Source organism: Danio rerio, chromosome 3 (genome assembly GCF_052040795.2).
Source record: "Danio rerio strain M-AB ecotype USA chromosome 3, GRCz13ab, whole genome shotgun sequence".
NCBI classification, from domain to species: domain Eukaryota; kingdom Metazoa; phylum Chordata; class Actinopteri; order Cypriniformes; family Danionidae; genus Danio; species Danio rerio.
Window position 1 is genome coordinate 25,690,306 of NC_141023.1, and position 22,213 is coordinate 25,712,518.

Genomic DNA, 22,213 nt, shown 5'->3' on the forward strand with positions numbered 1-22,213 from the left:
GGATGATACTATTTTGAAATTCGACAATGCGCTTTTTCCTGTTTCAGACTGCATGACGACAGTCACTGTGATTGGCCGAACCGGCGCGGCGAAAGACGTCCATGGTGTTTGGCGCCATTTGTCGAAAACAATTCAACTACCCCAAAACCTACATTATAACAGAAAATGGGGTCTTAATATTAGGTTCAAGCGCACTTCAGATTTTTAAAGTAATTTTCCACGCGGAGCGGGTTTGTGGGTTGGTTCTTACAACGCGTTATGCTTGTTTTCGCCGGGAAGTATATCGTTGTTTGGTAAATGTGTCGATAGATAGGCTTTGTGTTTACTCGGAGTCGTTGCTGGATTCATATTTATGCACTCTTCACTGTAATTCATGGATTATGTATCAGCAGATCCCCGAGGGAAATAAAACAACAGGTGAGTGTCTGCAATTTAAATACATTTCTTCAAACACACTTTGACTAACTTACACTTTTACCAGCGTTATGCTAACATATTAAGCAACATTCACCCAAACTGTTACAGTAGCTGTTTATGAATTATAACATTTATAATAACATTTTAAATCTTTCATGACACTTTTGTTTGGCGTGCTCGCGTTTAACCTCTTTTAAAATCCTTCTTAAATGCAGATCTTTAGTTTTAGGGTGAAAGATGGCTGGGGTTGTTGCATTGCCAGCTGTCATGGAGGATTTCGAGGGTCAGGTATGTGTCTTATTAATAATGTGTAACTGTTAATCTGTTATGGCTGTGTTTTAGTTATATAATCAGAAAAGTGTAATATTTATATTAAATTAAAATTGTTGCTTTTCCAGCCGTGCAAAAAAATGAGAAAGGATGGCGATGCACCATCTGTCAGAACTATCACTAACTACTTTGCACCCAAGATAGTGGAGAAACCGTTCTCACCGCCTCGATCCAACAACATCATGGACTTCTTCAAGAAGACCTCGCCTGCACCAGAAATAAAAAACTGCTCTCTGAAAGCTAAAGAAAACTCGCCGCATTCTTCAGAGCAAGTAAGTCAAGAAGTCTCAGGGAAACCTGTTCGAGGACGAGGGCAGAAGCGCACCAGGAAGACTAAAGACAAGAAGAAATCTAAAGAGGAGGATGCACAGGTGGTCACAGATGATGTTGTGCTTATTGAGAGTCCCGGTGATTCAAAGGAAAGTGAAACTGCTGGACTTCCAGATAGAACTTGTCCTGATATGAAAGAATCCAACTTGAGGAAAAATGCCACAGAGGATGATTCAAGTACTCTGACTGTTAATAAGTCTGTGGAAACTTCTGAACAGAAACCGTTGTTAAAAAAAGATGGTGGGAACAAAAAATCTGCCTTGAGGAGAAACCGTAAGGCAAAAGGTGACTGTGAAGAGAGTAAGGAATGTGTTGGTGATGCTCAAGAGCCGGTGTGTGGTGCTAAACCTGAGCAGTGTGCCGAAAAGAAAAGCAACACCGTCACCATCTCATTTTTAGATTTTATGCACAATCAAAGTCATGAGGAGGAGGAGAGCAATGCTGTTTCCAAGACTGACACTGCTGAGACTTCAAGTGAAGTGAACATCTGTAATAATGCAGGTGATTCTGCTGTCGGTCCTCTGCAGGTGTCACCCAGAACTCTCACCATTCAAGCAGAGGTGCATCCCATTTCCCCTGATCACCATGAGTCTCTAAAAGTGTCCAAGGATTACAAAATCGCCTCCATTTTTATTAGAAATAAAAAAAGCCAAGTAAAAGATGAGAAGAGATTGTCTGATCCTATGCCTGAGGTTAAACCTGATGTTTTGCCTGACCTCAAAAGGAAGTCTAATGTTGTTCTTCTTGAGGAAGATCTGGAACTAGATGTGGTGGAGTCCAGCTCCAATCCTAAAAGCACTGAGGCGGAGAGAAAGCAGTTTATGAATGCTTTTAAGCAGCCGAGCCTTGATGGAGTTAAAAACAAACCCAATAAGGGACAAAGCAAGCCGAGCCAGCTTCAAGAGCAAGTCCTGGAGGCAGCAGAGAAGGAACCTGAAGAAAAAACAACTGAGAAGAAACCTGAAGTTACAAGCTTGGAGAAGAATGAAGAAGCAAAGAGTTGTTCTGTTGATAAAAAGATGAAAGTTCGAAAATCTGGAAAAAAGGCTCAAGCTAAGAAAGCTGAAGACAAACAAGATATGAAACCTGAAGAACCTCCAGCAGAGATGGAGGTGGAGAAAGAGAGCAGCCCAGCTGAAAAAGACAACACTGAAGAGCCTGTCAGAGAGCTCAGGAGGTCAACCAGAGATCTGTCACGTAGACAAACAGCTGCTGCGCCACAGAAGAAAGAGAAACAAGAAAACACAGTAAAAGATGACGAAACCCAAAATACACCCTCTCCTTCTCTGGCCTCCACCCCGAAAGTTCAAAGACCCAAAAGGGGAATCTACAGAGCTGAAATACTCTGTCCACCATACACAAAAGGCAGTCCTATCAGGTAAGATCAACACTTCTTTTAAAGACATCTTTTCGTTGTTTCTTTGTTAAGTACATCAATTAAAACATTGTTGTGCTTCATTTGATAGGATGAGAATCAGTCGAATGCCTCCAACTTCTGCCACAAAAGCTGGTGATTTTGAAATATCAAGTCCTCTCTCAGCACAGGTAATTAACATGATTTAATGTTGTAATGTTACCAATACTTTTAAATAATAAATAAAACACTGTTTGTATATTTTTGTGTGTATAGGTGTATGTGGGTCAAACACAAAGTGTTGCATTTTGCAGTCCTCATCAAATGTTTCAATTTTACCTGAAATAATTTGCTACGCTGATTACCACTTGAGGATTATTTCATCTGTATCTTTGTTTTATTTTTGCAAATGTTATTTGATACTACTCTTGGTTTAAATATACTTTCTATGTGCATAAATTCAGTTAGTAAATTTGGTTTTACTAAGAGATCAAAATAGGACACCTTGTCTTAGACCCTATATATTTATTTTAAATAATTCATAATTAGCTCTATGTGAAGTGTCACTTTAACCCATGTATGCTGTTGGGGATGTTTACATCCATTCTGGGGTGATTATGAGTCTTAGGCCCAATCTCAATCCTACCCTGTCTTTCCCCTTACCTCTACCCCTTGTTCTGCTCATTCATGTGAAGGGGTAGAGTTGTCCCAATTATTTTTAGCATGAAGGCGTAGGACTAAGGGGAAGGGGTAGATAGGTCTTGAAACTGAAATTTTTTTAGGACCACACTCGAAACCAAGGAGTACGAAAATTTCTCAGAATACACCACCTACAACGGCAGCTTGGCTGCACACGAAATTAAGGAGATGCACAAATTTGTATTTTTTTTGTCATTATTACAAATTTTTACATCGAGCAAGCATATGATTTAATACATTCATATATACATACATACATCGTGTTCTGCCGTCATGTTTTTAAAAAAAAAAACACACTAAACGTTGCTATATATAATCCCTAATATTTCCTGTATAGCAGTCCCACTGCATACTTTCACATCTGACACTTGAATTAGGGCTGTGCAATTAATCGAAAATCCGATTTCGATTTTGGCTTCAAACGATTATGAAAAAGCATTAATCGACATAAACGATTATTGCATCATATACTGCCCCCTTTCCAGCTGTTGCTCCTAAAAGCGCGAAAGACCGCATGCTTATGTGTGTGCAGCAAGCGCACAGCCAGAAGCATGCGGCCGGTCAGCATTCGGTCTCATTCGCAAACTGACACTGGAATTATACTTGCGCCGCATTGCGCACCTCCGCTGACTGTGCGCGCACCTCGCGAAACGGATGAGGTGCAGACATCTAAAGTCATCTTAATGTGAGCGCTTTAATGGTCAAATAGATGTCAAAACGCAGTGTTTAGTGATTATTCATAATAACCCTCATTTGTGTAATAAACAAACGAGTTACGAGTTGAGGATCAAAAGACACGTGAAAGAGAAACCATTAAAGAGACAGCGCGCAATGTTGCTTTTATCATTAATCAAACAAAACGAGAAAATCCCTCTGCTCTTGACTGAAGGATTTTTGTAGCTAAAGTTTTATTCTTACAGTGAAGATGCTTAAAGCACAGTTTGTTTCATATTTTTATTCTATTTTTTTTTCCTTTGCAGGGAGGAAAATAATTGTATGTATACATTAAAGTCAGAATTATTAGCCCTCCTGAATATTAGCAATCCTTTTCCTCCCCAATTTCTGTTTAATAGAAAGAATTTTTTAAAACTTATTTCTGAACATAATAGTTTCTATATATCATTTCTGATTACTGATTTGTTTTATCTTTGCTATGACAGTAAATAACATTTTTCTAGATATTTTTCTAAATACAAGCATTCAGATTAAAGTGCAATTAAAAGGCTTAATAAGGGTAATTAAGCAGTTCATTGTATAACAGTAGTGTCTTCTGCAGACAATCAAAAAATATATTGCTTAAGGGGGCTAATAATATTGACCTAAAAATGGGTTTTTAAATATTTAAACCTGCTTTTATTCTAGCTAAAATAAAACAAATAAGCCTAGAAGAAAAATATTATATGAAATACTATTAAAATTCCTTGCTCTGTTAAACATCATTTGAGAAATATTTATTTAAAAAAAAACATATTCCCAGGAGCACTAATAATTTTGACCTTAACAGTAATCGTTTTAAATAATCTTGATTACAATTATGACCAAAATAATCGTGATTATGATTTTTCCCAAAATCGAGCAGCCCTGACTTGAATACCCTGTCTAAAAAGTCTAGTGGCTGGAAATGATCTTTTTACAGTGTGTAGTATAATGTTACTGTAGTTTTTATATAGATGAATATGGCCCCAGTGTAAATGCACAGTATAGTTATGAGCTTCTTGCCACATTATATCATTATGATAACATTATATCGTTGCCTTCAGTGATTTCCTGAAGATAAATTCCAAAAAATATGCAGCTGGAATAGCTACAGCAGTCGCCAACGTTGATCTCAAATGAAGCAAGAGATTGAGATTACATATGGTGAGGAGATGTAGTGCTGTCCCATTTCTTAGATAAAATTTTAACCCCTTCCCCTTCACACTCTCCTTCAAGGGCCAAAGGAAAGATGTAGGGGTAAAAATAGAATTGGGATTGGCCTTTATTTGGCCACAAATGTCTCTGTTTCAGTATTGGAATGACTTTTGGTGACGCATCTTATTTTGACAGATATTTTGCAAATACACATGCTCTCTTTATAGTTGTTGTTTTCCTCTTGAGAAGAGGTAAAATTGAAAATGTTTACTGTTGATCCTAAGTTGCAGTGCAATAAAAGCTTAGTTTGTTCCTTCTGTATGGAGTATAGTGTGTGAGTGTAAGAGAGATCTTGAAAATCCAAATAAGCCTCTCAGCTCTCAGAACATTGTAATGTACACACACTATACACCACCACATATCTGCTGTTTTACTCCATAGAACTCCAGCACCAAAATTTTTTTTAGCACAGGCCTATCTAAAGCAATAACAATCCCAACTGATGATCAACAGTAAAAGTTACACATTTTAGCTGTTTCCAACAGGAAAACCACGATGAAAAATGCATGATTGTATGCTGTCATGGATTTGCCATCAACAATGTTTTTATAATGGAAGATTATAATGGTAAAAACAGCTACAGACATAACGAGAGGGTAGTTAAACAGTGCACAAGGGTTATGATTAAAGGTTACTCACAAAAACTTTTTTTTTTTTTAGGAATTAAATGCAGCTAAAAAGAGAAAGCAAGCTAAAAAGCTTGTTCAGAAAGCCAAAGCACTTCAGCAAAATAAAAAGGACACTAAGAAGGAGAAAGAGACTGTAAGACGCTCTACAAGAAGCAAAGAGTCATCAATAAATTACTGTGAAGACGAGGTAAGTCAGTGCAACTGTTGTAAATTTTGTACGTTATTGAAAACTGCCAATATTATGTGATTCTTATTTATATCTTATTTATATCAACATCTTTTTATTTCTTTAGGACTCCATAGTGTTTTTGGAGGCAAGCAAAAGCAATCCAGTCTCCTCACAGGAAAGTGAGAAAATCAATAAAAAACTTCGAAGCTTGAATGAGGTTTTGGGGAAAAATGCATCTCAAAACAAAACATCCAAGACTCCTGCAGGTAAATTATAGACAAGTAATTAAATTAATACCTGGTTTTAATTATATGAATATTAGTTTTTCAGCATTTCATTCAACATGTATTGCAGTCAAGTAATTTACAAAAATGCATGAATTGTAATATCACATATTTTCGATTGTTAAGTGTAACGTTACTCGATGCAGCATTCGGGGGGTTAATCCCTCTATCAAACTTTACGGGGAGGCTAAACAGATGGTATTAATAAATGTTTAAATATTGATATTAAAATATTGATGCTCTGACTGTCTAGAGTAAAAGTGCCCAAACTTTTTGAATAAAGGGCCAAAAACCAAATATCAATCATAGCTGTGGGTCGATGATAAATAAACTAAACTATTTTACATTAAAGTTGCCATGAGTAACTACCTAATTCATTAGAAAAAAATTCTAATAAATGATTATTAACTGATGCAGTACAACATTTAAAAAGATAACTTGTAATAAAAACATGAACAATCACATTTATAACACAGTGGAGTTCAATGCTGAGTACATTAGTCAAGCAAAATCTGCCTTTGACTTGATTTGTCCTCTATCCATCAATGTAGATACATTTAAACTAAACCGCATTCATTCACACCATTTAATTAAAAATTTTAATTTCAGTTAGCTTTAAACAATTAAACGAAAGGTACATTAGTTTTGAAATGACAATCTCTAAATCATCCCCATCATACTTCCTGTCTTCCCAGATGGGATGGTTGGCCAAATCAAAGGTTAAAATGGGCCAACTTTGCTCTGCGGGCCCTAGTTTGGGCATATTTGGTCTAGAGAATGTATGCACAATGTATGATTTTAAAAGAAAATTACTTTAATGTGTAATATATAACTAAAAAGTGGTCATAAACAAATATTAAATCAGTTTAAATAAGTAGCGACTTGGACCATGGAAACAGTATTTTATATATGACGACTTAACAAGCAGATAATAATTTTAATATTAATTTTATATCTTTTTCAGGTTCTAAACTTGCTCCTCTGTTTGTTGAGAAAAAAGCTCAGAGACCTTCAGCTGTCATCTCCATTTTTGACGACAGCAGGTATTGTTTATAAAATCCAAAATTAATTCAATTGACTTCCGTTGAATTCTCTCATTTGCTTGCTAGTGTAAAATCCAATTAAATGAATGTCCAATCCTTTCAGTCGTGAAGCTTCTGAGAACTCGCAAGACGATGAACAGTTTAGAGCAAAGAGAGAGTTTCTGAAGAGTGGCCTTCCAGAGTCTTTTAAAAAGCAGATTGCAAAGACAGCAGCCAATCGAGAGGCTTACAGTCAGGCCTGTGCTTCATTCCAGACAGTGGTGCACGTCCAGCAGAAGACTCCAGGTGATCTTGGAGACCTTCTCCAGTTTATAGTACTGCATGCATTGTGTGTGTTTGTGTTTGAGACTAATGGCCTGATTTCTGATTTGCAGATTGTTCTGTCTGGAGCCTCCAGTGGCCCACAGACCCTTTGCTGAGTTGCTTAAAGGAGTTCTGTAATATACCATCGGTGCCACTGATGTGTTTGGAGAAGTCTTTAGGGTGTACTACGGTCCCGGCTAAGAGAACATTTTGCAAGCAGGTAGGTGGAGTTTTGGTCTCATTTATTAGATTTAAGGTTTTGCATTTTTCTTTAAATAAAGTACTGTTTCAAACTTTTATGAGTTCTTTCTCATACAAAACAAGATATTTTAAAGAAACCTGTAACTATATATAGTATGGAAGTTGATAGTTACAGGTTTTCGGCTTTCTTCAGAATATCTTTTATTGTGTACAACAGAAGAAAGAAACTCATAAAGGGTTGGAACCACCTACGTGAGTAAACAATGTGTAAATTGACTTTTGGCGTGAACCTAACCTTTAAAGTTTACTTATTTGAAGTAAACTGATGCTTTTATTCAGGCAGAATCGATTGGATTATAATGCAAATGTTAATTCTACAAAAATGTCGAATAAACGCTGTTCTTTTAAAATGTCTAAATATTTAAACTTTTATCACAATTTTCACAAAATTTCATTTCTAAAAACAAAGTTTTACTTAAAACAACATTTAGAATGTTTTGTGTAGAATCATGTGACAATGAAGATTGGAGATGAAGACTACTGATGCTGAAAATTCAGCTTTGCCATCATATAATGCCTCGTTTCTACTGAGTGGTACAGTATGGTTCGGTACAGGTCACCACTGTGTCTCCATTGCCAAATGGGACCAATGATACCCTTTTGGTCGGCATGGTGTTTAACAGAAAGTTGCAGTCAATGTCATTCTCACTCAAAGTTCTCTTATTATATGAGAAGCACTTCTTACTAAACAAATGCTGTACACACATCAATACTTATTAGGGATGCTCCGATCAGGATTTCTGCAGCCAATACTGAGTACCAATTCCTTGTCATGGTGATCGACCGATACCAAGTATGGATTCTGATGCTTTAAGCTTTATAATGCATAAAGCACATTTTTCCTCTACGAATGATACTTAAGTGGAGATCTCTCCTTACCTAAGAGAATAAATTAATGATGCTGCATATAACTTCTTAAACGCATCTCTTAAACCAGTGGTTCTCAAACTGTGGTACGCGTACCACTAGTGGTACGCGGGCTTCCTCCTAGTGGTACGCGGAGGAATCGCTGAATAATGAAAGAAACAATTAACACTTTTAATCCTCAAATGTGTAATATAACATCGATGTGATCAGCATTGGCTGTTTTGTGAAGTGTACGATCACAGCGCTGTGCTTAGAGTGTTTATTTTAGTGAATTGTGTCATAAGCTGCTGAAAATCAGTTTCCGAAGTTTAAGAATTGATTCTGAAGCGTGATTTGACTGACATGACATGAAAAGTAGCCAATCACAGTCGACCTTGTCTAGTTGCGTGAAACGTAAGGGCGGGACAAATGCTTTCTGTGTTGCAGAGACAGAAAAAACGAGTTAAAAACAAATGTTTTGTTGGATTAATGCTTCTCGGATGTTTTCACTATAGAGATGTCTAGCAGAGTAATTAAACCGCGGACATATTTCCTGCCTTTTTGATGATCTACAAACACGTTTCGCTCTCCGACAGCCAGTCGACTCGCCTCTGACCTGTCACTCCTCTAATACATTCTGAATGGCGGCGCGGGAATGGAGGTATTGCGCAATTACTCATTTCTGCAAATGTGGCGAGTGCTCTATTTTAACACGAGAGCGCATTCAAATACGCAAATCACTAAAACAGAAATGCGAGCTCTTAAATAGGCTTTTTTCAAATGAACTGCAAGTCCTCTCATGATCGTGTGTGTGTTCAGATTGAATACAATCGCGATCTTTCCACTATTAAAGTAGACATTATTTATCTTTGCTCCTTGACTAAATTTAGTCAAAAGTATTTAAAGTTATCAAGTATTTAGAAATAGATTGATACATGATCGATGACAATGCTAATGGTCTTCTTATTTGGCTGTGTTGTCAAGTGAAACTTACTTTTAGCAAAGGTGGAACTTTTTTATTTCTTTGCGACAAAAATTATGCTGGAAATGTTTCTGGATGAGGTATTTGTGTGATTTATACATTTAGCTGTATTCTGATCTGTCTTAAAGCATTACAGATCAAAGCAATCCATTGTTACTTATTGTTTATTTATCAAAATTTACAATAAGGCTCTTAAAGCACTGCTTTGATAAATGTAGTGTCGTCATATTTCAAATACCTCAAGTAAAATGAAGTCATTTGTTTTATATTTTTACTGACAGTGTACTTGTATTTTTTTTTACGTTTCTATTTTAGATTAAGATCAAGTGTAAAATAAAATCTACATGTGATGTACAGCTATTTAAGAAACAAATTTGACATATTGTAAAGAAAAATAGTGTAAAATATGTAAATAAACGGCTAAATAAAAATCTTTTTACCATTTACTTTAACCTTTCAAAGCTTAAAAATATCTTTTAAAAAAAAATGGGCAAAAAGTGTCTCTATAGCCTTAAAGATTATTTGGTAGTTTTACCAGTGCTATTGAAAAAGATTAATTGTCATGAAAGGAAAAATCGACCATACTTCCTTTGTTAGTGCATATTCCTATACACGTAGATTTGGGATTTAAGCAATCAAACCATTAAATCAGGTTTACACTTAAAAAAGTGATTTCATAATGAAAATCTGATTTTTTTTTATTCAAAAGTAACCAACTAGTACTTTTTAAAAGAGTACGTTGTACTTTTACCAAATATTAGCATTATTTACTAAAAATGTTATTTTAGCAGTGTAATAGTATTTTTACTTGAGTACAAAAAAAATTTCACAAGCATTTAGTGCAGGTTTATTATATTATTAATATATGATTAATAAATATTATTTTTAATGGTTTTTATTTGTATCTATTCCTATGCAATATTTTATGGGTTGCTGAGAATACATTTCAGGTCTTCAATACATAGCATGTCAGTCTTGAAAAAAAAAAAATAGGTGCTGGAATTGATTTTCATTAGGCTGTGCCTGTATGAACCCTGTCATATGTACATTTAACATATATTTCAAGATTTGTCTGAAAGTGTAGGAATGTGACATATAGCCTATATTTATAAGGTCCAAGCAGCATTTCCAGCTTTTGATGAATAGGCTACTATGAATACTTTAGATTTAAGTACAGCAGTTTTCTTTTTACTTTTTAAGAACAGCGAATTTTTAAAAGCACATTTTAACTAAAACTTTTTTTTATCTGCAAGCACAGTTAATGTTCAGACTATTTAAAATGTTTAAAGTGACTGACATTAATACATATTCTTAATAATAGGAAGTAATCTGCATCATTTTAAAACTGTGCACACCTGTAGTTGCTTAATTAGGCCTACGACGCTATTTTTTAATACTGGTTAAAAAAATAGCGTCGTAAGGTGGTACTTGGAGAGACGATTTTTTTCTAAGGTGGTACTTGGTGAAAAAAGTTTGAGAACCACTGTCTTAAACCATTTAATGTGGAAATGTAATGGTCAGAAGCAGCTTTTTTAAATAATTAATAAAACAAACCAAAAATTTGTTAAGAAAAATTACTAACAAAGCAATTTGGAAACATTGCAAATGATGGAAGAATTATTCAACATGTCTAAATGAAGTTTGAAGAGCATATTTTATGCATAAGAAGTTATAATGCACACCTATAACTCTATTACTTCTTTACTAAAAGGAAATAGATTCATAAACTACTGTTTTTGCAATAAATAAATCACAATAAGTTATATTAGTAAATATTAAACTTAAAAATATTTTAGTTTTTTATTTCCGTAATATTTCCAGTATGGTTTTAATAAACTTTCAATATTGTTAAAAACACAGAACTTTAAGTTCTGATATACAAAAAGATTTTAGTTCTTATATGTCCTCAGCTTGTAAACATTGTTATCGGTTCATGAGATCGGCCAGATTAGCGAGTACCTATTGAGTTCTGAAATGTGATTATCAGCCAATGCCGATCGATCGGAGCATCCTTAATACTTATGTATAAATCCTAATTACTAACCTTTCTATGCACAGGATTTGATTATAGCTGCAGATCATGGATAATGTGAAACAGCCTACTGTAACGTCTGTGATTATATAAAATAAATAAAACAAATATGAACTCATACAGAGCCTCACAGTCTCTGAAAAGTTACCAATTACAAAGGAAAAAACCCAAAACATACATTTAGGCCTTATAGGTGTTCACAAACAATACGAAACATAAACAGTCAGTACAAACCTCTCATTTTTATTCTTCACCAGCACATGTAATGTTAACGTCTTGTCATTCCAAGGTCAAAATAGTCCAAAAGGCGATGATAATAGTTTGTTCATGCTTTAGGTTGCTGAAAGAATCATTTGCTCCTTTGTTTTTTAGAGCTTCTCTTTTGTTTTTTCGCACTTCACTTTTGGGTTTGTTTCTGAAAGGATCAAATATCAGAAGCACTTCATCAAATCACACACACATTATTTTCATCAGCTCAAGAAGTTTGTTATTTCATATATAGATGCGCACGCGAGCTCTCTGGAGAAAGTGAAACCACTCTCCCTTTTGGACGACCTCGTAAACAACAACAGGACACAGGGCAGATTCTGTTTTTTTTGGCTTTGTGGTTGTTCATCAATACGACAGCAAGGTTTGTTTGAGCTTGGGTTGATGAATCTACCAAACCGTACAGCACCGTACCACTCAATGGAAATGCGCCATAAATGTATTTTTTTTATGTGTTCTAAAAGTAATTATATTATTATGATCTTTTCACAGTTGTACAATTGAATAAATCTACTGAATGTGAGTATATGATATATGTTTAACATTTCATCTTGTCATTTAGGTTTCTTGTCAGAAGACCGAGTTTTCTGAGCCAATCAGACAGTGTCTTTTGGAGAAGATGAGAATCTCCAATCCATCCTTCCCTCATCAGCGATTCTTTACTCGGTTCATTAAGAGACGTGAAGACTACATCCTCCAGGCTTCTGCAGCAGGTGACACAATAATATTTTATTAGCTTAACTTTGCTTTTATTTTAAGATATGTAACTATGAGTGACTTTCATATGGTTTTGCTCTGTGATTGTTTATAGATCTTGAAGATGAGTCTAAGGAGTCCTGTCATGCTGGATCATCCGATGCTGTCGGGAGAAAACGGAAACGTGTGGATGAAGGAGAGGCAACCGGCAAAATAGGCAAAAAAACTAAATCCAGTCATACAGATGATGATGTCATAGTGATAGAAGTAAGTCCACCATCAAGAGGTGAAGCAGCACAGCCATCTGGGAGAGGTCGAAGAGGTCGATCACTGAGACAAAAGCAGAAAGAAGAGTCCAAACCAGAAGACCAGACCTCACCTGTGAACGATGATGTCATGATTGTGGAACCAGCTGTCTCCAGAAATACAAGCACAGAAGGTGAGCAAAGAATTAACCTAAATTTAATAAAAAATAATCAAAAATGAAGAAAAACTTTAAGATTTTGATTTTGGTTTTTACATAATTTTTCAGTATTCAGTACACAGTCTTCAGTGTCACATGATCATACTGAAATTATTATATTATGTTGTTATTATTATATGCTCATTGGCTCCTAAAAACAGTTACTATTAATGTTGAAAACAGTTAATATTTTGGCAGAAACATACTTTTTCTTTCAAACCCTTAGAGAAAAGCTTAAATGAAGAGCGTTTGTATTAAAAAGAGCTTACATTTTTTAAAACAATGTGATTTGTCACTTTTGATTGAATCTGTTTATACTTAAGTAAAATATATACTTGTTTTATACATTTGTTGGCACTGTGTTGTTGTTGTTGTTTTTACATGGTTTTAAATGCGATTATTTCTAGATGGAATTAAAGAGGATGTGCTTTGGACAGAGAAATATCAGCCACAGCACTCCAGTGAAATAATCGGGAATATGGAGTCTGTCCGGAGACTACACAGGTTGCTATCCTGTCTATCAAAGATGTTGCAAGATCTTGTTCACTAGTTGACATGTCATTAATGAGTTATTTTTGTTTTGTTCTGTTTTATTTTAATTATTTTTTTAGCTGGCTGAAAGAGTGGAAATTGAGAGCTGACCGAGAAGAGAGGAGGAAACAGCAGGAAAAGAAGCACGAGGAGGACAGTAATGGTATATGAAGATGCTAAATGACTCTGTATTTTCTGCTGTGCTTGCTGTATTGAGCAATCATCATCTCAACTTTTTCTATGCAGACTCCTGGCTCATGAGTGAAGACCTGGATGAGACTGAAGATTTTCTGTGTAACACACTGCTTATTACTGGACCCACCGGAGTGGGCAAAACTGCTGCAGTCTATGCCTGTGCACAAGAACTGGGATTCAAGGTCTGACTGACTTTTTCAATGCATTTCTCTGTTTTAAAGGGCATCTATGATAGAAAATCAACTTTTGTTGATTTTGCTGTTTGGACAGAACTGCCTCTAGGTATAGTGTGTCATATTAGAGTGATATAATCCCAACAAGTGTCTTTTTTTTAATTTCCTGACGTTAAAATAGGACCAAAATCCCAGTGATTTTGAGACCCACCGCAATGTGATGTAGGAGTGCGGTTTTCCCCACCCACCAAATTGATTGACAGACACCATGTTTCTGTAATAACATGTATACACATGTCCACAGAACTTTATTTGCAAAGAAACTGGGATTAAAACATGTTACAACTCTCTGTGATTTAATAAAAAAAAAATACATTTTATAAGTTTAAAAAGTTTTTCAAACAGCGCATGTTAGTAATGAGGACAGTAAAATTACTAATTCTTAACCGCTATAGTCACCACGACCCCATGGTGTCAATAAACGCTAATATATATGTGTGTGTGACTTATTTCAGAAAGGCTTGAATAAACTCCACCACAAATACATGAAATAAACTTGGTATTTTTGACAAATGAACTGTATTTCAGCTTCAGCCGAGTCTGTCACTAATGCTGTTTATCTGACGTAACGCATGATGAAAAGCAGACGGTGGGTGGGGAATAGCAGCTCATTTGCATTTAAAGCCATAGGGTACAAAACCAGCTACCATTCAGACACAAAAATGGGCAGATTCTGGAGGCTATAATAAATAATCTGATGGGTGTTTTGAGCTGAAGTTTTACAGACATATTGTGGAGACACCAAATGCTTATCTTACATCTTGTAAAAGGGGTAAAATAGATGCCCTTTATGAAGTCTATTGTCATTGTAAAAGTAATGTTTCTACCTTTGCTGTTGGTTTCCTTCCTTAAGGTATTTGAGGTAAACTCCTCTTCTCAGAGAAGTGGTCGTCAGATCTTATCCCAGTTGAAGGAAGCCACTCAGTCCCACCAGGTGGACATCCAGGGTGTCAATGCTCACAAACCGTCCTACTTCAGCAATTACAGCAGCAACAGCGCCACCGTCAAACCCGGCACTTCTCCTAGTATGATTTTCCGTTTCTTTGATGATTGGTAGAGCTGATTGATTCATTGTTAAAAGATGACAATCTCAGTTCAGACATCAACACGATCTTATTCATAAATGACAATGATTTGGCTGTTTCAAGTAATCTGACAAGTTTGACCACAGCAAACAAATAAACAAGACCATTAAAAAATTATAATAATAATAAGAGTGTGTCATTTTTGTTGCCTTTTCAATCAGTTGCTTTAAAAAAAAAAAAAAACATTTTGAGGTATTTGATAAAATGTACGCTAGGGACACCTGCTGGTTGACACTGTGGAAGTGCAACAAAACCTCAGACCAAACATACAGTAAAGCCAGTTTCTGCAAACACATGGCAAAAGTATTTTTGAAAGTAATCTCTCAAATGTCAGACGTCATCTGATAGCATTATACAGTATGGGCTGGAATTTAAGATGTATGCATTCTGCATATTTTAAGGGTTTGTTGGCTCTTCTAAACAGGCTATTAAGAGTATCAACTACTATTATTCCTTGTACTATAATAATGTTTTCATAAATGATACAAGCTCATAAATCTAATTTTCCATTATATAATATGTACATTTATATTTCTTTATCTATGCTACAAAACATTTACTGCGCATGACACGTTGATTGAATATTTCTGTGTCTTCTCTTATCTTAGGGAAGCTGAACTCCCCCAGAAGGGTTGTATCATCTCCAAGAAAGCCGCCTCAGTCTCCTCGAAGTGCTTCATCCAGAAGAGGAGGACTGGCGCCAACATCTTTAACCAGTTTCTTTAAAGCAGGTGGAAGATCCTCTGGAAAAGAAGTAAACAATCAAGACAAGAAAACACAACCTGGTAAATAGTATTTCAGAATGCAGAAGTCAATGTTACCTAACTCGAATGTTGAATTGATATGGAAATGTCATATTTTGTTTTCAAGCATCATTTTTGAGACTTATTCTTTCTTTTAAAGCATGTCCAAAAAAGTCTGCCAAAGCTAAAGAGGCTGATGATAAAAGTAAAGTGTGCCCAAGTGGAACTTCAGTGGGCAGCAAAATCTCCTCTGAAGACCAGGCCAAAAGGACGGCCACGTCCCTTATCTTATTCGAGGAAGTGGACATTGTTTTTGATGATGACTTGGGATTCCTGGCTGCAATCAAAACCTTCATGACCACCACTAAGAGACCAGTTATTCTGACAACGAGTGGTGAGTCAAGCTGACTGTGAAAATAAATGTATAACGTGTGGTTTATGAATTAGCCATCATGGGATTTTGTTTTGTGCAGATTCAACTTTCGGTGCCATGTTTGATGGGCAATTCGAGGAGATCCATTTCAAATCTCCTTCAGTGGTAATTAAACAGCAATTCTGTTCTTTTCATAACTATTTTTCTTTGTGATCTGTCTGGTTTTGTAATATTTACTGCTTTGGCTTTTCCAGGCGGATGTTTCCAGTTACGTCCGGCTGTTGTGTCTGGCAGAAAACCTGAGAACTGATAGTAAGGATGTGTCCTGTTTGCTGGAGTGGAACGGCTGTGATATTCGGCAGAGTCTTCTGCAGCTGCAGTTTTGGGCCTGCAGTGGTGGAGTACAGCAGATACAGAGGCCTCTGCCCTCATCAGGCAAGGATGTATTTAGTTTAATTGAGAAAACATGCTTCAGAAACTTTTTGGCTGTGTATGATAATATGACACTCATCTGTTTTCGCACTATAGAAAGCAAAGGGAAGCCCAAGAGTGGCACTGATCTTCAGCCTGTGAAAGCTGAGGATGTAAAGGAGGAAAATCTGCCACATTGCCACACTGCGTTTACAGAGAGCTTGCTGGGGGTCTGCAATATGCAAACAGAAAATATTGCAGATTTACTGCTTAAGGTGAGTTTTTTTTTCTCTTCCTAAATATATGTATGCACAGATGAAGTGCAGACATCCAAAAATTAATTAATTATATATATAAAAAAGTTTGCGCTAATGCATACTTTATTTTCAGATCATTAATTTGAATATTAAAATAGATTTGAAAATGAATATTTAACATTATTTTTATGAACATATTTTTTAAATCAATAACCTTTAAGGCTTCAAGTAGAATAATTAAATTATAATTTAAAAAATTTTATATACAATAAATGTGATAAAAGTGCTTTTAATTTGATTAGTGTTTTTTTCATATATATAATAATTTAATGGGTGTTGATGTCAGAGGTAATTTACATGAATGTTGGACGAATGAGCCCACACTGACAAATGGTAACTGATATAGCACTAGTGTGTTATGTTTTCATATATATATAAAATGACATTAGCACTCGCCAATGTGGGTAGGTTTCAGCTGTGGCGGGTTACACAGCTACCCCCACTTGCCATTTTGGCTGGTTGAACCTAAATTTCAGTTCAATTTTAGTTTATGACCGTTTGTCAATATGCATCCAAATGTGTTTGTATAATTGAGAAGCAGCTCGATCGTCAAAAATAACTGCGCAAAGGAAAGCAGGTAATTACTAAATGAGATAATCCCAAGCATGATGAGGCACAGGCTATCCTTACTCACTGACGAGGGCTGATGTGATGCGCGTGAGTGTTTAAAAAGCTTGCATGCTCCCACTTCCTTGTGCAAATCAACCATGAAAATGCAATGTATACAACTATACTTTGCTTGTTTTGACGCGTTTAAAATTTCTGGCAAGAAAATAATTCATTTGGTGTGGCCAGAGAAAAAATTGGTAAATTCTTAGTATTGAGGTCTTTGCAATGGAACACTATGAAACCACAAACCATTTGCTTATGCTCATTGAGTAAGGTCATACACAACACACAAAACTTAAATGAACGAGAAGGCATGTGGACAGACACATAATTTTTTTGTCATTTTAGCATGCCAAAGTCAAATAAATACATATATTTTCCCAACAACAAAATTGTGGCTAGTAATGTTAGAAAACTACTAGATCAGCAACATTAACAAAGTTATTGTCAAGCACTTTTTATGTATATAAGCTTTATACAATTTGTTACTGATCAGACTTCATATTTTACAGCATGAACCCTCTGATCTAGAAAGCATTAAATCCTGGGATCTTCTTTCTGAGGCCCACAGAAGAGGAGTGAATCTTCTCCATTCGAATATGGAGAGTCTGCTTCCACTGCCAACTCGTCTTTTACCCCAGTCCACATTTAAACCACAAGCAGCACCAGCTCCACAGTCCCAGCCTGAGCAACTACCTCAAACTGTGAGATTAGAAAGTTTGGACGAGCCCTCTGATGACGGCAGTCCTCTCAAAGTGTCCGCGAGAATGAAGGGGCGTAAGAAGATGAGCATTAACCACAAAGATGTTTTCCAGTCTGATTCAGAGTCTGAGGAAGACTTCCTCCCACTGCCAAAAAACAGCAGAGATCCTGCTCAAAGCACTAATGTAGAAACAGCCGACGTGCCTGAAGCTGCCCCCAAAAAATCAAGGTGTATTGTGTTAACTGAAGCCGAAAAGAAGAAGAGCAAGCCAGTGATGCAGTGCTTGAGTGGTTTGGCAGAGTTTTTAGACCACATGTCCTTCCTTGACTCCTCACTACACTATCAAGCCTCGCAGTCAGAGGGGTTTTGCCGACCCCAGGATTCTGGCTGGACCAGTGCAGAGATCAAGAGCGGGATGACTGATGATATTCGGTTAGAGTCTGTCAAGCAGGCCAATAGTGTTAGTGTTGAAGAAGTGCATGCTGTTTTGGAGCATTTGAGTTTTAAGAAGTGCAAGGCTGTAGTGTCTGATGCCTGGGACAGAGTGCAGCAGCTGGAGGCCGAGATCAGAGGAAAAGCTGAGGAGGAGCTCACACTCTCCGTGGCTCCACACAGACAGAGCTTCAGCCTCACACAGACTACACCTTGTGAACCAAGGTAGGAATGAGATTTTTTTTTTTGGGTTAATTTCATTTATATATATCTTTTCATCATGGAAAAAATAATGGATTAGCAAAGCAGTGTTCCTCGGAATGAATGAGTTACCCGTTATATGTTGCCCACCCGTTATATGTTGCACAACTAGTGGCTGATTTAGTTAGGATTATTAGGCTATATCATTGAAGAAATAATTTCATATTGAAGCAACTAAAAAAGTCTGTAAACTCTCAAAAAGAGACAAGCAAGAAAAATTTCTTGAAAAATAGGCAATTGTTTCGGTTACCTTGACCATTGTCAATGCCAAGATATCCATGTTAGGACAGGAAGCCATCTTAACTGAAAAAAAATCTGCGCACACTCAAAAATCAGAAAGACACAAGCGAGATGAAGTGACAAGCAATTGTACACACCTATTGGATTGTTTTTAAGGAGCGCTGAGTCTTAAGTTGCCTTTATCAGAATATCCACTGGGTCTTAAAAAGTCTTAAAACATCTTAAATCTCAAAAGCCAAATGTTAGGCCCTAAAAAGTCATAAATCTACTGAAAGGTTGTGTTGTAGATCTTAAATCTTTTTTAATTTTCTTATTTTTCCTTTGCTCATCTATAGCTACCTAATCTGGCCATTAACACCCACACAATCACCAACAATCCATCTCAATAAAACTTTTTATTTAAAACTACTTTTCTTACAGTAACGTTTTCTTAAAAGTTCTACATTTATTTACTGTTGAGGATACTGACCCTATATTTTTTATTCTTAGTATTCTAGACTGAAGTAATTGACAGCTATGTTTTGTTCTGTTCTTGCTAAGGGTTATAGGGTTGTGAAGGGATTTATTTGAAAATTAATACAAATATTAAAACTATTAATATTATTATTATTATTGTATTATTAAATGTATTAAATTGTAATCATTGTTTGATAAGGCAAGTGAAAATCTATTTGAAAATAGCTCTTTGTAATTAAAACATTTCCTTCATAACGGTCTTAAAATGTCTTTAAAAAGTCTTAAATTGAACTTGGTGAAACCTGCAGTAACACTGATAGCTGTATATTTCCAAAATAATATAATAAATAAAAAAATCATTAAAACTTCAAACATGAAACATAAAGATCAAGCTTGTGAATTTATGCATGCATTTTCTTAAGTTAGTAAAACTGAAAAGTTAGTGTTTAATAAATTGTTAAACATTTTGTTAAAAACTTTTTTTAGTATGCATTTTCTCATTAATTGCAAAACAATTTAATAAGAGTTAAAAATTAAATAGAAAAATCATTGCATCTGCTGACTATTACATTACTCTGATCTCTCATTTTCATTTACCGTTCGATTAAAAGGTAATCCTGTTTGTGTTGTTGTGTAAAGAGTGATGGAGAGGAGAAGTGAGGTGCTGAAGTCAGTCCTCTCCACCAGGTCTTCTGGAACACTGGGCAGCCGAGCAGCAGTGGCTCTGGATTACCTGCCCTGTCTGCGCACCATCTGCAGATCAGAAAGACTGAAGGAGCAGGGAAAGATCAAACGCAGGTCACTTAACCACACTTATATTTTTACTTTCATTTTCAGTATTACAAAGGTTTATTTTCTTATTGCTGATGTATTATATCAGGCATATTGTATAATTAATTATAACTGCTTTCACTCAATTTCTATGTGGGGCACAAGAGAGTAGTCTGGAGAATGCTTCTTCCGATATTAAAAGGATCAGACCAGAAATAAATATTCTTTTATTAATTACCCATGGGCTTCTAAACCCATAAGGCTTTTATTCCTCATTAAAACACAAATTAATCTATTTATCATGCATTCTGATAGGTTTGTCCATCCAAGCATTGACCGCTTACGCAACTACTACTTTCAAGGCCATAAATGCATGAAAAACATGACTGGCTTCAGGGATTTATTTATTTTATGAGATCATATGAATGCATTTTGTGAGGAAAACAGCCTCCTAAACTATTATTATTAAACCTCAGTTCAGTTTCTATCACTAGAGAACTATAAATAATACAAAAAGTGCTGTGGGCTTTGTGTTTAAACCGCATTGCACATCAATGTCATTTTAAGCCAACTGGCCAATCACAGTGGAGAAGGGGCGACACAAAGACCACACAAACTAACTGTCAATACTGTACATCAGGATATTTTTAGGAATGTGTAGGCTTATTTGACATCAGAAATTAAGCATTAGCATTATATGTAATCATTAAATGTTATACCAATATTATATGCCAATTCTTAATTGTTTATAGACATAAATGTTTCTAGTTTATGACTGTTGTCTCACATTAATGATATCAGATGATGAATCGATAACTCTGGCAGAGGCAGACCTAAATAATTTAAAACAGGACATTTTTGTCACCGCTGGGGGTCTCTAATGCATGTCACACCCTTGTTTATGCACAGTGGCTCTGTTCTTTGTTTCCCTCCCAAAGTGAGATCACTTCCACTTATTCAGAGGGAAACACCCTTGGGCACATTTCACAAGTAAAGATTGCACTCTAAATTTACAGTGGGCAAACTAAAAAATATAAAAATAACAGCTTTAAAATAAACTAAAAATGACAAATAACAAAAAATAAAGGTTAAGTGCTTTATGCAAATATTTACAACCTATAAATAAATGTGTTAACTGATGCAGTTTTGTTTTTTTTATTTGGCCTGGGTGTATCGAAAACGGCGACACTTCAATTTGGTCAGAGTGCAAAGGTCTGTAAAAATGAAACGGCAAAGGGACAGGATGTGGTTTTAGCAAGCTTATATATGACACGAGAGATCGCAAATTGACAGACGAGGTTTTGTTTCACTTCTTCATATTTATATTTGTGTCAGTGTAAGCCTTTTACATTTTGTCAGCATTTGTTTTGTGGACGTTTCAAATGGTCCCATTCTTCACGTTGCATAAAAAAATTCACTTATTGCATAAAATGATCAATTATTTATGTTCTTTTTTTGCAGGTTCTTGCACTATTTGGATGGTATACACTTCACTCTTCCTAAAAGCACCGTGGAGTTCCTGGCATCCGATTTCCCTTAAATGACATGCATCTTCAGGCAGCCGGTCGAGGGCTGCTGTGAATATGCATTTGTACAGTAATATATACTCAGAAGGAGTGTGCTTTTATGTTGTTGTGTGGATAGCATGGATTTTGTACGGTTTTAAATTTGCCGTTGCTCATTATGAAGATCATTTATGTTTTGTAATTTGTCATGCATTTTTCAAAAGGTTTTATCAAGTAATAAATTTGGATTTGCTATTTGCCAGCAAACATGTTTTCCTCAAAATATGTATGTAAATTGTATAAGATCTTTAAACATGATGGTGCTACTGGAA

General features: G+C 35.7%; 1 protein-coding gene across 1 annotated transcript; it reads left to right on the forward strand.

Moving 5' to 3' along the window:
- Positions 1-60: 60 nt before the first annotated feature.
- Positions 61-22,213, forward strand: atad5a (ATPase family AAA domain containing 5a). Its single transcript, XM_087244526.1, has 23 exons — positions 61-417; positions 633-705; positions 816-2,455; positions 2,544-2,622; positions 5,702-5,857; positions 5,964-6,105; positions 7,088-7,166; positions 7,270-7,451; positions 7,541-7,689; positions 12,420-12,570; positions 12,669-12,992; positions 13,424-13,520; positions 13,628-13,710; positions 13,794-13,924; positions 14,829-15,000; positions 15,669-15,845; positions 15,964-16,197; positions 16,277-16,341; positions 16,431-16,611; positions 16,705-16,862; positions 18,026-18,873; positions 20,245-20,403; positions 21,838-22,213. Exons 2-23 carry the CDS (start codon positions 655-657, stop codon positions 21,914-21,916), a joined length of 5,337 nt encoding a protein of 1,778 aa, XP_087100652.1. The 5' UTR covers positions 61-417; positions 633-654; the 3' UTR covers positions 21,917-22,213.